The 15,591-nt window shown below is 49.8% G+C and overlaps 1 protein-coding gene and 1 long non-coding RNA gene across 2 annotated transcripts; both read right to left on the bottom strand.

Moving 5' to 3' along the window:
• Positions 1-1,038: 1,038 nt before the first annotated feature.
• Positions 1,039-2,202, bottom strand: LOC117847984 (uncharacterized). The gene is made up of 3 exons (XR_011897658.1): positions 2,128-2,202; positions 1,636-1,723; positions 1,039-1,119 (listed from the first exon to the last, which is right to left on the bottom strand). It is a non-coding gene; the product is annotated as an uncharacterized lncRNA (long non-coding RNA).
• An 830-nt stretch (positions 2,203-3,032) lies between these two features.
• LOC117847983 (uncharacterized) lies at positions 3,033-4,998 on the bottom strand. The gene is made up of 2 exons (XM_034729293.2): positions 4,222-4,998; positions 3,033-3,333 (listed from the first exon to the last, which is right to left on the bottom strand). Exons 1-2 carry the CDS (start codon positions 4,855-4,857, stop codon positions 3,247-3,249), a joined length of 723 nt encoding a protein of 240 aa, XP_034585184.1. The 5' UTR covers positions 4,858-4,998; the 3' UTR covers positions 3,033-3,246.
• Positions 4,999-15,591: the final 10,593 nt, after the last annotated feature.

Below are 15,591 nucleotides of genomic sequence, written 5' to 3' on the forward strand. Positions count from 1 at the left end.
TTATGAGGAGGTTTTATGCCAGTGATGACAATGCAGAGTAGACGCTGCTACAAATACGATTGTGAAACATCCACACGAGATTCAGATTTAAGAGTTTCCAAGACCACGAGGCTACTATTTGGCATCATGTCAAATGACACCAGATGGTGAGACCATCCATTAGAGAAAAACGGCTTATGGATCTACCAGTTTATCAACCATCAGCACACTACCCCTCTTCAGCTAAGCTTACCTCAGTCCAAATGCTGAGAAACTTTAATGTCCATATGCCCAAGAATAAAAGAACAAAGATACTTCATAACTTTAGATAAGTGGTAAGACTGGAAAAAGCAGGGCCCAACAGAAAAACCACAGAAGAAACCATGGTTAGTTCAATATCATGCGATGGTTAGCATAAGCATAACTCAGCTACCATCCCTTTCGTTCCAATGCCAGTTTTCAGTAGTTTCCTGGCTCACGTGTTATTTCTCTGTTTATCCCTTTTGTTTTTATTTAGACATGTTTTTTTCTAACATCACAAAATCACTATGAAGTAGCGTGAATAAATCCTATTATCTGCCATATTGACAGGGTTTGACACCATGGAGTTAGCCACTTGAAGAGATGTTTTGATAGGAACCCAAATGATACCTTATGAAGGAAACTGAATGACCGCTCTTTCCATCTTTCTCGCATAAGAATTAAGCTTTTTTAGCAGCTTAGACTTTTATCTTATGAACGCTATAATTTCAGAAAGTACGCATACTTCAGAACCAAAATGTACAAAGGGTAGAAAAATCATAAGGCATCTGCAATTTTAGATTACTGACCTTTTCAGCAACAAAAACGTTTAAACCATGCACTGAGATATGGAAGTTACCAGCGACCGTCTGCACATCTAACATCCCATAGACCTGCGGAAATTAGGAAGCAGTTTCATTAGCAACACCAGAGAATGTAATTCATGATCACAACTTGAAATACCTTTCTGTAAAACAAATGGAAACCTGTGGATGAATAACTTACTCGACACCCTTCACCATTCTCCAGTGCTTGTTTGACACTCAACCATTTTCTCTGCATCTTCATTGAAGGTGTGCTCCTGCTTCTTTTGTTCATCGTGATGCTCATGGCCATGGTCTGTTTTAAAATTTTAATGAATGGGCAAATTATGAAAAACTATTCTAAACAAAGTGTATTGGTCAATTCGACAAAACATTCAGACTAAATCATGCCCAAGACCAGATGAGATATTCTAGCTCAAAAATCTATGGTCAATAAATTTAGTCATCATTGTTGTATTGAGATTTCCCAGACAGTGCGCTTCTCTTTCAATTATAAATTACTAAAAGATATCACATTCTCTTTCTTTTTGTTGGAAAAGGAAACAGCTAGCAGTTCCAGTTCTCACTGTACGAAAAAGGTAGGTATCGGGTTCAAGCTTGAATGGCTAGGGTACCCAACACCACCGCCTGGTAACTAAGCATATTTACAACAGCAGAATATATACATTCTACATCGAGGAAAATAAGAAAAGGACACACATACTGCAGATAAAATTCTATCATATGGCAATTGATATGATTCCATGTTTTGTTTTTTTTTTGTCTTTTTTTTTTGTTTTTTTTTCATTTGCAGGGAGGAAGAAGAATATACCATGATCATGATGAGCCCCATGTTCCTTTTCAACTAGGTCAGACAATTACTCTGTACCAATGATATGGCCATACCTATCCAAGCGAAGCTGTATTAATTAAACAGATATAAAAGAAGAGAGAAAATATTAGACATGAGAGCAAGGCAACTGTAGAATCTTTAGAAATTATAATACAATTTTTGCTGGTAAAATAGTAAACATAGGAGTACACATGAAAAACATTGTTCATCCTGCAGCAAGATACAAATCAGAGCTGGTAAAAGTACATGTCTCTGCAGTTCTACATTAACATGTGGAAAATAACTAACCAGCATAATCTTGTCCGCTAGCTTCTGACTAATTAGGGTATGCATTATCACTTAATAATACCCACATATGTAGTGTCTCTTCATCAATCATCACAACTCATAAGCAACGGTAACAATAAATGCAGCCACTGTTTTAAAACGCAGGAACACACACTGGAATGAATGAAATTCTGAAGATTTTACCTTCCAGATATTTGTATGCAAATCAACTTCATGTTTCCCAGACATGTCAATTGCATCCACACTCAATACTAAACAAACAAGAGTTAGAGAAAGGTATATCAAAAACATGAAACTTCCAAAAAAATTCATGAAAAACCTTGTTCAATAATACCCAAATAAGAACTTGCAACAAACTACTTATGAGGGAACTACTGAACTTAATCAATAACTGACCTTCACATGGCAAAGGAGGAAATGACATATTTATATGGAGAGTTTCTCCTCATTTCAGATCTACTGACATATTTATATGATACAGATATTGGCAAGGATCAACTAAATGAAATAAAATTGAACTATGGCAAATGAACGCACCAGAATCTCATAAATGACAATTACAAATTATTATAACAATCAGAAGACACCTGGGTTGTTCAGCTATGTAATTGATTGATAGTTTATGTTTTTAAAAAATAAATTTATGTTTTGTATTCAAAGACAAGTTTGTCCTTATAAGAATTCTTTGGTCAGAATGGTGCTTTGATGCCTGAACTCGAGCCAGCTAGAATTGTCTTCATAAGAAATGAGATTAGTTACTTTTGTCAAGTTGGTTTACATTTTTCTAAATAAACTAAAAAAAAAGAGCAGCCCGGTGCACGTAGCTCCCGCTTACGCAGGTCCGGGAAAGGGTCCGACCACTTAGGGTCTTTTTGTACACAGCCTTTCCCTGTATTACTGCAAGAGGCTGGTACCAGGACTCGAACCCGTGACCTCATGGTCACAAGGCAGCAGCTTTACCGCTGCGCCAAGGCTCCCCTTCCCAGTGGCGAGCAATAGTTTAAGAGTTCTTTGAAGGGAGAATGAAATGACCTACACAAATGTTACAGAAAAGTCTGATAGAAGTCAACCATGTAAACAGAAGCTCATGCACGAATAGTGTAAACATTATAATTAGCCCAAGAATTGTCACTGCCAAGAAATCAATGGTGGCACAAGTTTGATGTAGCAAATAGCCGAAAACACACATCAGAACAATCTTTATCATAGGTTGGAAATGCATATATTTTCATCTCAAATTTACCATATTACATTAGCAACATTTTTATTCTAAAATTCTCCGGCAACAAACGGAAGTGATGCTCAGATCTGCATGTGTGCTTCATCTCCAGGAATGGCGCTACCTCCAGACTCTGTTTGTTTCAGCTCCGAAGTAATGCACCGGCAAACCTATATAAGACAAGTTTTTGTAAATGAATAGAATTACGAGGAGGTTTTATGTCAGCGATGACAATGCACAGTAGACGCTGCTACCAATACGATTGTGAAACATCCACACGAGATTCAGATTTAAGAGTTTCCAAGACCACGAGGGTATTTAGCATCATGTCAAATGACAGCAGATGGTGAGATCATCCATTAGAGAAAACCGGCTGGATCTACCAGCTTATCAACCATTAGCACACTACCCCTCTTCAGCTAAGCTTATCTCAGTCCAAATGCTGAGAAACTTTAATGTCCATGTTTGATGAACACACTCGAAAGACATGTTTTTCTATAACACTCATTGACCATAAAACCAAACCCCTGCTTCTCTTCCAATCTGTACTCCAGTCGGTAACAGAATCGCACAATTATACAACAAGTTCCGGTAAAACCATCTAGGGATTGAAAGTATATCAGTTACCATATACTAGTAGTAATACAAAATGAACTGCTAGGTTAATCATATCCAAAGGTTAACAAAAATCTTCACATACTAGTCATTAGCTCAAGAATGCTGTATAGTCAGATAACAAATCCTACCAATATAAAAATTAAATTGTATTAAGTCTCTTTTTATTTGTTTATCTATGAAAGGGTTGATAATTGTTCCCTTGTCTACCCACCAAGGCACTAATCAAAATTCTCAAGATGCCACATGGTTCTTTGCACATACGAAGCCATTACAGACTGGTTCACAATTGAAATGTGCTCGAAACTGCAGCAATTTTCCGTTTGATCTGCAGGCAGAAGACATCCCCTACTTGTGTTCATATGGATATATACCCAAACTACTGCGGTTGACAAAAAAAATCCATAATTACAGAAAGAAACTAAAACCAGCGAGATGATTACCTGGGAGCGAATCAGCCGGTCATAGACCATGTACCCTGCGACGGCGGCCTGGCACATGGCGCTGAGCTCTCCCTCTATCTCCCCACCGCGCCCGTCGCAGCATTCGCGGACCTCCTCGTTGGTGAGGTCGCCGAATTGGTTGAGGCCGTATGCTGTTTCCCCGGCGGCTGCGGCGTTGAGCTTGACGACGATGCGGCGATTGGCCTTGAACAACTTGTACCGGCACTCCTCCTCGCCGACGTCCCTGTAGGTCTTCTCGTACTTGGCCTTCCACCCCACGAACATCCGGCGGGTCTCCTCCTCGTACGATCCCTCCCCCATCCGGACCCTGTGCCCACGGAAGATCTCCTCCATGGCGTGGGCGCTGAGGCCGTTGAGGCCGGATGTGGTCACCCCGGCGGCGTTGTGCCGGGCGACGGTGCGGCGGGTGTCCTTGAACAACGCGTACCGGCACTCCTCTTCGCCGGCGTATTTATAGGTAATCTTGTACTTGGCCTTCCACTGCACGAACATCCGGCGGGTCTCCTGCTCGTACGTATCCGAGGCCGCAGGCGACAGCAGCAGCAGCAGCAGCGCCGGCGACACCAGAAGCATCAGCAGCGCCGCCGGCATGAGAGCAGCCCTGGAGCCCCACATCGCCGCAACCACGAGGCCAACGACAGGGGGAGGAGGGTAACTCCAGAGGCTGCAAGGCCCCCGCGGCGGCCGGTCCAAGACGGCGGGGAGCTAGGCGGGAGGCGACGGATCCAGGGGCAGCCGTCCCGAGGGCGACGAGATGAATCCATTAAACCTAATTAATCCATCATTAGCAAATGTTTACTGTAGCATCACATTATCAAATCATGAACTAATTAGGCTTAATAGATTCGTCTCGCCGTTTAGCCTCCAGCTGTGTAATAGGTTTTGTAAATAGTCTACATATAATACTCCTAATTAGTATCTAAATATTCGACGTGACAGGTGCTAAAAATAAGTTAGGGGACCAAGCGGTCCCTTAGGAGAGAAGAAAAAGGTGGATGGGACTTAACGAATCGGAAATAATTGTCTTGGGTACTCCAAGGAAGCATACAGTACGGTCAAGATAGATTTCGGCATATTTCGGGGTAATTTTCGAGCTCCCGTGACCTATATAGCACACGTTTTCTTGGCTGAAAATGGGTCCGGAGGTCATTTTCACGGTTTCGGACTAGCCCCCACGTTTTCGACCCAGGTTGCTGATGTGGCTGTTTTCGGGCTCCCGTAACCTATAGCAAACGTTTTCTTGGCCGAAAACGGGTCCGGAGACCATTTTCACGGCTTCAGACCATCCCCACGGTTTCGACATCGGTTGCTGGTGTGGCTGTTTTCGGACTCCGTGACCTATAGCACACGTTTTCTTGGGCAAAAACGGGTCCGGAGGCTATTTTCACGGCTTCGGACCACCCCCATGTTTTCGATCCCGGTGGCCGATGTGGCCGTTTTCGGGCTCCCGTGACCTATAGCACACGTTTTCTTGGCCGAACACGGGTCCATAAGATATTTTTACGGTTTCAGACCATCCCCACGTTTTCGACCATGGTGACTGGTGTGGCCGTTTTGGGGCTACCGTGACCTATGTCAAACGTTTTCTTGGCTGAAATCGGGTCCGGAGTCGATTTTCACGGCTTTGGACCATCGCCCACGTTTTCGACCATCTGGCCGTTTTGGGGCTCCCGTGACCTATAGCTCATGTTTTCTGGGTCGCAAACGGGTCCGGAGGCCATTTTTACTGCTTTGGACCATCCCCCACATTTTCATCCAAGGTTGCCGGTGTGGCCGGTTTAGGGCTCCCGTGACCTATCGCACACGTTTTCTTTGCTGAAAAGGGGTCCAGAGGCCTCTTTCACGGCTTCGGACCATCCCCCATGTTTTCGACACTTGTTGCCGGTGTGGCCGTTTTTGGCTCCCGTAACCTATACCACACGTTTTCTTAGCTGAAAACGGGTCCGGAGGCGATTTCACAGCTTCGGACCATATCCCACGTTTTTTACCCTGGTGGCCCGTGTGGCCGTTTTGGGGCTCCCTTGACCTATAGCACACATTTTCATGGCCGAAAACGGGTCCGGAGGCCATTTTCACGGCTTTAGACCATCCCCCACGTTTTCGACACCGGTTGCCGGTGTGGCCATTTTAGGGCTCTCGTGACCTATAACACATGTTTTCTTCGTCGAAAACATGTCCGGAGGCGATTTTCACGGCTTCGTACCATCCCCACGTTTTCGACCTCGGTGGCCGGTGTAGCCGTTTTGGGGCTATCGTGACCTATGGCACACGTTTTCTTGGCTGAAAACGGGTCCAGAGGCGATGTTCACAGCTTCGGACCATTGACCACGTTTTCGACACCGGTGGCTCGTGTGGCTGTTTTGGGGCTCCCGTGACCTATGTCACATGTTTTCTTGGCCGAAAATAGGTCCGGAGGCCATTTTCACGGTTTCGAACCATCCCCACATTTTTGAGTTTGGTGGCCGGTGTAGCCGTTTTGGGGCTACCGTGACCTATGGCACACGTTTTCTTAGCCCAAAACGGGTCCAGAGGCGATTTTCACAGCTTCGGACCATCCCCCACGTTTTCAACATTGGTTGCCGGTGTGGCTATGTTTGGGCTCCCGTGACCTATAGCACACGTTTTCTTGGCCGAACATAGGTCCGGAGGCCATTTTTACGGTTTCGGACCATCCCCCACGTTTTCGACACCGGTTGCCGGTGTGGCCGGTTTAGGGCTCCCGTGACCTATAGCACACGTTTTCTTTGCTGAAAAGGGGTCCGGAGGCCATTTTCACGGCTTTGGACTAGGGCCCTCGTTTTCGACCCAGGTTGCCGGTGTGGCTGTTTTCGGGCTCCCGTAACCTATAGCACACCTTTTCTTGGGTGAAAACGGGTCCCGAGGCCATTTTCACGACTTTGTACCATCCCCCACGTTTTCGACGTTGGTGGCCGGTGTGGCCATTTTGGGGCTCTCGTGACCTATAGGAGATGTTATCTTGGCCGAAAACGGGTTGTGAGGCCATTTTCACGGATTCGGACTATCCCCCACGTTTTCGACCCTGGTGGCTGGTGTGGCCGTTTTGGGGCTACTGTGACCTATGTCAAACGTTTTCTTGGCCGAAAACAGGTCCGGAGGCGATTTTCACGGTTTCGGACCATCGCCCACGTTTTCAACCCCGGTGGTCGGTGTGGCTGTTTTCGGGCTCCCGTGACCTATAACAGACATTTTCCCGGCCAAAAACGAGTCAAGAGGCCATTTTCACAGATTTGGACCATCCTTCACATTTTCAACCCTGGTGGCCCGTGTGGCCATTTTGGGGCTACCGTTTCTAGGCTGAAAACGGGTCTGAAGGCGATTTTCACGGCTTCGAACCATCCCCCTCGTTTTCGACCCTGGTGAGTTTAGTTTAGATCTCATCGGCTTGTGGCTCCAGCTATGATAGAGCAACATCTCAACAACATCCTTTTTTCTATCGGCCGCCTGGCCGATGGTTATCGCAAAATATATTAAATCAGCTGGATGGCCGATGAATCACTCACATTCATCAAGATACTAGAATCGGCTTCACAACCGACATATTTGTCATGATTTATTTTGTTGCACCATTATCGCTACTGTGCCAGGATTATATCGGCCTGATCTGCCAGTTGCCTCGGACTTCACAATGACTAACATCTCCTTGTCAGTTGAATGGTCAAACTGACTAGCATGCCCGCGCACACCACGCGCGCCGATTTGGATTCTGCACTGGAGTTAAGTAGATCTCCCAGGTCCTCATGTGCTGATGCAGGGTCCACCACTGCTAGGATTTTGCGTCAACACATTTTGTCCGGATGCCATTTTCACGTTTTTGGTTCATCCCCCACGTTTTCGACCCCGGTGGCCGGTGTCGCTGTTTTCGGGCTCCCGCAACCTATAGCACACGTTTTCCTAGCCGAACACACGTTCACATACCTTTTTAACATCTTCGGTCCATCCCCCACGTTTTCGACCCCGGTGGCCGGTGTCGTTGTTTTTGGGCTTCCATGACCTATAGCACACGTTTTCGTGTCTGAAAACGCATCCGGATGCCATTTTCACGACTTCGGTCCATCACCCACGTTTTCGACTCCGGTGGCCGGCGTCGCTGTTTTTGGTCTGCCATGACCTATAGCACACGTTTTCAAGGCCAAAAATGCATCCGGAGGCCACTTTCACATTTTTGACCCGATGGTCAGTGTCGCTATTTTTGGTCTTCCCTGACCTATAGCACGAGTTTTCATGACCGAAAACGCGTCCGAGTCCATTTTCCCATCTTCGATTCATTCGCCACATTTTCGACCCCGGTGGCCGGTGTCGCAGTTTTTGGGCTCCCGCGACCGATAGCAGACATTTTCGAGGCCGAAAATGCGTCTGGAGACCATTGTAACATCTTCGGTCCACCACCTACATTTTCGACCTCGGTGTCCCTGTTTTTGGACTTCCGTGACCTATAGCACACGTTTTCGTGGCCGAATATGCGTCCGAAGGCTATTTTTACGTCTGCGGTCCATCCCCCACGTTTTCGACCCCGATGGCCGATGTCGCTGTTTCCAGTTTTCCGTGACCTATAGCACACGTTTTGTTGGCTGAAAACGCGTCTGGAGGTCATTTTCACGTTTTCGTCCTAGGTGGTCGGTGTCGCTCTTTTCGGGCTTCCGTGGTCTATAACACACGTTTTCGTAGCCAAAAACGCCTCTGGACGCCATTTTCTCATCTTCGTTTCACCCCCCACGTTTTCGACCCCGGTGGCCGGTGTCACTATTTTCGGGTTCCCATGACCTATAGCAGACATTTTCCTGGCTGAAAACGCGTCCGGAGGCCATTTTAACGTCTTCGGTCCATCCCCCACGTTTTCGACCCCGGTGGTCGGCGTCGCAGTTTTTGGGCTTTCGTGACTTATATCACACGTTTTCGGGTCCGAAAACGCGTCCATTGGCCATTTTCACGTTTTCAACCCCGATGTTCGGTGTTGCTATTTTCGGGTTCCCGTGACCTATAGCACACGTTTTCATGGTCGAAAATGCGTCCGGATGCCATTTTCACGTCTTCGGTCCATCACCCACGTTTTCGACTCCGGTGGCCGACGTCGCTGTTTTCGGTCTGCTGTGACCTGTAGTGCAGGTTTTCATGGCCGAAAACGCGTCCAGAGGCCACTTTGACGTTTTCGACCCGATGGTTGGTGTCACTGTTTTAGGGCTTCCGTGACCTATAGCACACGTTTCCTGGCCGAAATTGCGTCTGGGGACCATTTTAACGTCTTCGGTCCATCCACCACGTTTTCAACCTCGGTGGCCGGTGTCGCTGTTTTCGAGCTTCTGTGACCTATAGCACACGTTTTCGTGGCCGAAAACATGTCTGGAGGCCTTTTTCACGTTTACGACCCCAGTGGTCGGTATCATTGTTTTCGGGCTCCCATGACCTATAGCACACGTTTTCGCGGAAAATATCGTGTCCGGAGGACATTTTCACGTCTTTGGTCCATCCCCCACATTTTTGACCCGTGCGGCCGTTTTGGGGCTCCCGTGACCTATAGCACACGTTTTCGTGGCCGAACACGGATCCGGAGGCCATTTTTACTACTTCGGACCGTACCCCACGTTTTCGACACCGGTTGCCGCTGTTGCCGTTTTAGGGCTCCCGCGACCTATAGCACATGCTTTCTTGTCCGAAAACGGGTCCAGAGGCTTTTTTCATGGCTTCGTACGTACCATCCCCAAAGTTTTCGACCCCGGTGGCCGGTGTGGCTGTTTTGGGGCTCCCGTGACCTATAGGAGATGGTTTCTTGGCCGAACACGGGTCCGAAGGCGATTTTCACGGCTTCGGACCATCCTCCACGTTTTCAACCCCAGTGGCCAGTGCGGCCATTTTCGGGCTCCTGTGACCTATAGCACACATTTTCTTGGCCGAACACAGGTCCAGAGGATATTTTCACGGCATCGGACCATCCACCACGTTTTCGACACCGATTGCCGGTATGGCTGTTTTAGGGCTCCCGTGACCTATAGCACACGTTTTCTTGGCCGAAAATGGGTCCGGAGGCCATTTTCACGGCATGGAACCATACCCCACGTTTTCGACACCAATTGCTGGTTCGGCCATTTTCGGGCTCCCATGACCTATAGCACACGTTTTCTTGGCTCAAAAGGGTTCCGGAGGCCATTTTCACAGCTTCGGACCAGCCCACACGTTTTTGACCTAGGTTGCCAGTGTGGCCATTTTCGGGCTCCCATAACCTATAGCACACGTTTTCATGGCCGAAACCGGCTCGGAAGCCAATTTCACGGATTCGGAGCATCCCCACGTTTTCGACCCTGGTGGCCAGTGTGGCTGTTTTGGGGCTACCGTGACCTATGTCAGACGTTTTCTTGGCCAAAAACGGGTCCGGAGGCGATTTTCACGGCTTCGCACCATCGCCCACGTTTTCAACCCCAGTGGCCGGTGTGGCCGTTTTGGGGCTCCCGTGACCTATAGCACACATTTTCTTGGCCGAAAACGGTTCTTGAGGCCATATTCACGGCTTCGGACCATCCCCCACATTTTCAACCCCGATGGCTGGTGTGGCCGTTTTGGGGCTCCCATGACCTATAGCATATGTTTTTCCGTCCGAAAACGGGTCCCGAGGCCATTTCACGGATTCAGACCATCATCCATGTTTTCAACCCTGGTGGCCCGCGTGGCCGTTTTGGGGCAACTGTTTCTGGGCTGAAAATGGGTCTGAAGGCGATTTTCACGGCTTCGGACCAACCCCCACGTTTTCGACCCCAGTGTCCCGTGTGGCCGTTTTGGTGCTCCCGTGACCTATATCACAAGTTTTCTTGGCCGAACTCGAGTTCGGAGGCCAGTTTTACGGCTTTAGACCATCCCCCACGTTTTCGACACCGGTTGCCGGTGTGGTCGTTTGAGGGCTCCCGTGAACTATAGCACATGTTTTCTTCGCCGAAAACGTGTCCGGTTGTGATTTTCACGGCTTCGTACCATCCCCCACGTTTTCGACCTCGGTGGCCGGTATAGCCGTTATGGGGCTACCGTGACCTATGGCACACGTTTTCTTGGCCGAAAACGGGTCCAGAGGCGATGTTCACGGCTTCGGACCATCGCCCACGTTTTCGACCCCGGTGGCCCGTGTGGCCGTTTTGGGGCTCCCGTGACCTATAGCACACATTTTCTTGGCCGAACATGGGTTCGGAGGCTATTTTTACGGCTTCGGACCATCCCCCACGTTTTCGACACTGGTTGCCGGTGTGACCGGTTTAGGGCTCCCGTGACCTATAGGACACGTCTTCTTTGCTGAAAAGGGGTCAGGAGGCTATTTTCATAGCTTCAGACCAGGCCCCACATTTTCGACCTAGGTTACCGGTGTCACCGTTTTCGTGCTACCGTCACCTATAGCACACGTTTCCTTGGCCGAAAACTGGTCCGGAGGCCATTTTCACGGCTTTGTACCATCCCCCACGTTTTCGACATCGGTGGCCGGTGTGGCCGTTTTGGGGCTTTTGGGGCTCTCGTGACCTATAGGAGATGTTTTCTTGGCTGAAACGCGTTGTGAGGCCATTTTCACGGCTTTGTACCATCCCCCAACTTTTCGACCCTAGTGGCCGGTGTGGCCGTTTTGGGGCTACCGTGACCTATGTGAGACATTTTCTTGGCTGAAAATGGGTCCGGAAGCGATTTTCACGGCTTCGAACCATCGCCCACGTTTTCGACCCCGGTGGCCCGTGGTGCCGTTTTGTGGCTCCCGTGACCTATAGCACACGTTTTCTTGGCCGAACACGGGTCCGGAGCCCATTTTTACTGCTTCGGACCATCCCCCACGTTTTCGACACCGGTTGCTGGTGTGGCCGTTTTGGGGCTCCCGTGACCAACAGGAGATGTTTTCTTGGCCGAAAACGGGTCCCGAGGCCATTTTCACGGATTCGGACCATCCCCCACGTTTTCGACCCCTGTGGCCGGTGTGGCTGTTTTGGGGCTACCGTGACCTATGTTAGACGTTTTCTTGGCTGAAAACAGGTCCGGAGGCGATTTTCACGGCTTCGTACTGTCGCCCACGTTTTCGACCCTGGTTGCTGGTGTGGCCATTGTTGGGCTCCCGTGACCTATCGCACACGTTTCTTTGGCCGAATACGGGTCCGTAAGACATTTTTACGGCTTCAGACCATCCCCCACGTTTTCGACACCAGTTGCCGGTGTGGCTCTTTTAGGGCTCCCGCATGTTTTCTTGGCCGAAAACGGGTTTGGAGGCCATTTTCACGGCTCCGGACCAGCCCCCATGTTTTCGACCCCGGTGGCCCAAGGGGCCGTCCCGTGACCTATCGCACACGTTTTCTTGGCCGAACACGAGTCCGGAGGCCATTTTTACTGCTTCGGACCATACCCGACGCGACCTCGGTGGCCGGTGCGGCCGTGTTGGGGCTCCTGGGACCTACAGGAGATGTTTTCTTGGCCGAAAACGGGTCCCGAGGCCATTTTCACGGATTCGGGCCATCCCCTACGTTTTCGACCCTGGTGGCCGGTGTGGCTGTTTTGGGGCTACCGTGACCTATGTTAGACGTTTTCTTGGCTAAAAACGGCTCCGGAGGCGATTTTCACAGCTTCAAACCGTCGCCCACGTTTTCGACCTCGGTGGCCGGTGTGGCCGTTTTCGGGCTCCCGTGACCTATAGCACAGGTTTCCTTTGCCGAACATGGGTCCGTAGACATTTTTACGGCTTCAGACCATCCCCCACGTTTTTGACACTCGTTGCCGGTGTGGCCGTTTTAGGGCTCTCGCATGTTTTCTTGGCCGAAAACGGGTTCGGAGGCCATTTTCACGGCTTTGTACCACCCCCACGTTTTCAACCTCGGTGCCGGTGCGGCCGTTTTGGGGCTCTCGTGACCTATAGGAGATGTTTTCTTGGTCGAAAACAGGTCTCGAGGCCATTTTCACGGATTCAGACCATCCACCACGTTTTCGACGTCGGTGGCCGGTGTGACTGTTTTGCGGCTCTCGTAACCTATGTTGGACGTTTTCTTGGCTAAAAACGGGTTGTGAGGCGATTTTCATGGAATTGGACCATCCCCCACGTTTTCGACCCCGGTGGCCCGTGCGGCCATTTTGTGGCTCCCGTTTTCTATAGCACACGTTTTCTTAGCCGGACATGGGTCCGGAGCCCATTTTTACTGCTTCGGACCATCCCCCACGTTTTAGGGCTCCCGTGACCGATAGCGAATGTTTTCTTGGCAGAACACGGGTCCGGAGGATATTTTTACGGCATCAGACCATCCACCACGTTTTTGACACCGATTGCCGGTATGGCTGTTTTAGGGCTCCCGTGACCTTAGCAAATGTTTTCTTGGCCGAAAACGGGTCCAGAGGCCATTTTCATAGCATCGACCCATCCCCCACGTTTTCGACACCGATTGCTGGTTTGGCCATTTTCGGGCTCCCATGACCTATAGCACACGTTTTCTTGGCTGAAAAGGGTTCCGGAGGCCATTTTCACAGCTTCGGACCAGCCCCCACGTTTTCGACCCAGGTTGCCAGTGTGGGCATTTTCGGGCTCCCGTAACCTATAGCACACATTTTCATGGCCGAAAGCAGGCCTGGAAGCCATTTTCACGGATTCGGACCATCCCCACGTTTTCGACCCTGGTGGCCGGTGTGGCTGTTTTGGGGCTACCGTGACCTATGTCAAACGTTTTCTTGGCCGAAAATGGATCCGGAGGCGATATTCACGGCTTCGGACCGTCACCCACGTTTTGACACCGATTGCTGGTTTGACCATTTTCAGGCTCCCGTGACCTATAGCACACGTTTTCTTGGCCGAACACGAGTTCGGAGGCCATTTTTACAGCTTTGGACCATCCCCCACGTTTTCGACACCGGTTGTCGGTGTGGCCGTTGTAGGGCTCCCGTGAACTATAGCACATGTTTTTTCTTAGCCGAAAACGGGTCCGGAGGCCATTTTCACGGCTTCATACCATCTCCCATGTTTTCAACCCCGGTGGCCTGTGCGGCCGCTTTGGGGCTCCCGTGACCTATAGCACACGTTTTCTTGGCCGAAAACGGGTCCGGAGGCCATTTTCACGGCTTTAGACCATGCTGCACGTTTTCGACACCGGTTGCCGGTGTGGCCATTTGAGGGCTCCCGTGAACTATAGCACATGTTTTCTTCGCCGAAAACATGTCCGGAGGTGTTTTTCACGACTTCGTACCATCCCCCACGTTTTCGACCTCGGTGGCCGGTGTAGCTGTTTTGGGGTTACCGTCACCTATGGCACACGTTTTCTTGGCCGAAAATGGGTCCGGAGGCCATGTTCACGGCTTCGGACCATCGACCACGTTTTCGACCCCCGGTGGCTCGTGTGGCCGTTTTGGGGCTCCCGTGACCTATAGCACAAGTTTTCTTGGTCGAAAACAGGTCCGGAGGCCATTTTCACGGTTTCAGACCATCCCCACATTTTCTACTCCTGTGGCCGGTGTAGCCGTTTTGGGGATACCGTGACCTATGGCACACGTTTTCTTGGCCGAAAACGGGTCTGGAGGCAATTTTCACAGCTTCAGACCATCGCCCGCGTTTTCGACCCCGGTGGCCCGTGTGGCCGTTTTGTGGCTTCCGTGACCTATAGTACACGTTTTCTTGGCCGAACATGAGTTCAAAGACCTTTTTTTTGGCTTCAGACCATCCCCCACGTTTGCGACATTGGTTGCCAGTGTGGCTATTTTCGGGCTCCCGTGACCTATAGCACACGTTTTCTTGGCCGAAAATGGGTCCGCAGGTGATTTTCACGGCTTCGAACCATCACCCACGTTTTCAACCCCGGTGGCCCGTGTGGCCGTTTTGGTGCTCCCGTGACCTATAGCACTAGTTTTCTTGGCCGAACTCGAGTTCGGAGGCCATTTTTACGGCTTCAGACCATCCCCCACGTTTTCGACACCGGTTGCCGGTGTGGCCGTTTGAGGGCTCCCGTGAACTATAGCACATGTTTTCTTCGCCGAAAACGTGTCCGGAGGTGATTTTCACGGCTTCGTACCATCCCCCACGTTTTCGACCTCGGTGGCCGGTGTAGCCGTTTTGGGGCTACCGTGACCTATGGCACACGTTTTCTTGGCTGGAAATGGGTCCGGAGGCGATGTTCACGGCTTCGGACCGTCGCCCACGCTTTCGACCCCGGTTGCCGGTGTGGCCGTTGGAGGGCTCCCATGAACTATAGCACATGTTTTCTTGGCTGAAAACAGGTCCAGAGGCGATTTTCACGGCTTCGGACCATCGCCCACGTTTTCAACCCTGGGGTCCGGTGTGGCCGTTTTCGGGCTCCCGTGACCTATAGCACACGTTTCCTTGGCCGAACATGGGTCCGTAAGACATTT

This window comes from Setaria viridis, chromosome 3, assembly GCF_005286985.2.
Source record: "Setaria viridis chromosome 3, Setaria_viridis_v4.0, whole genome shotgun sequence".
Taxonomy (NCBI): Eukaryota; Viridiplantae; Streptophyta; class Magnoliopsida; order Poales; family Poaceae; genus Setaria; species Setaria viridis.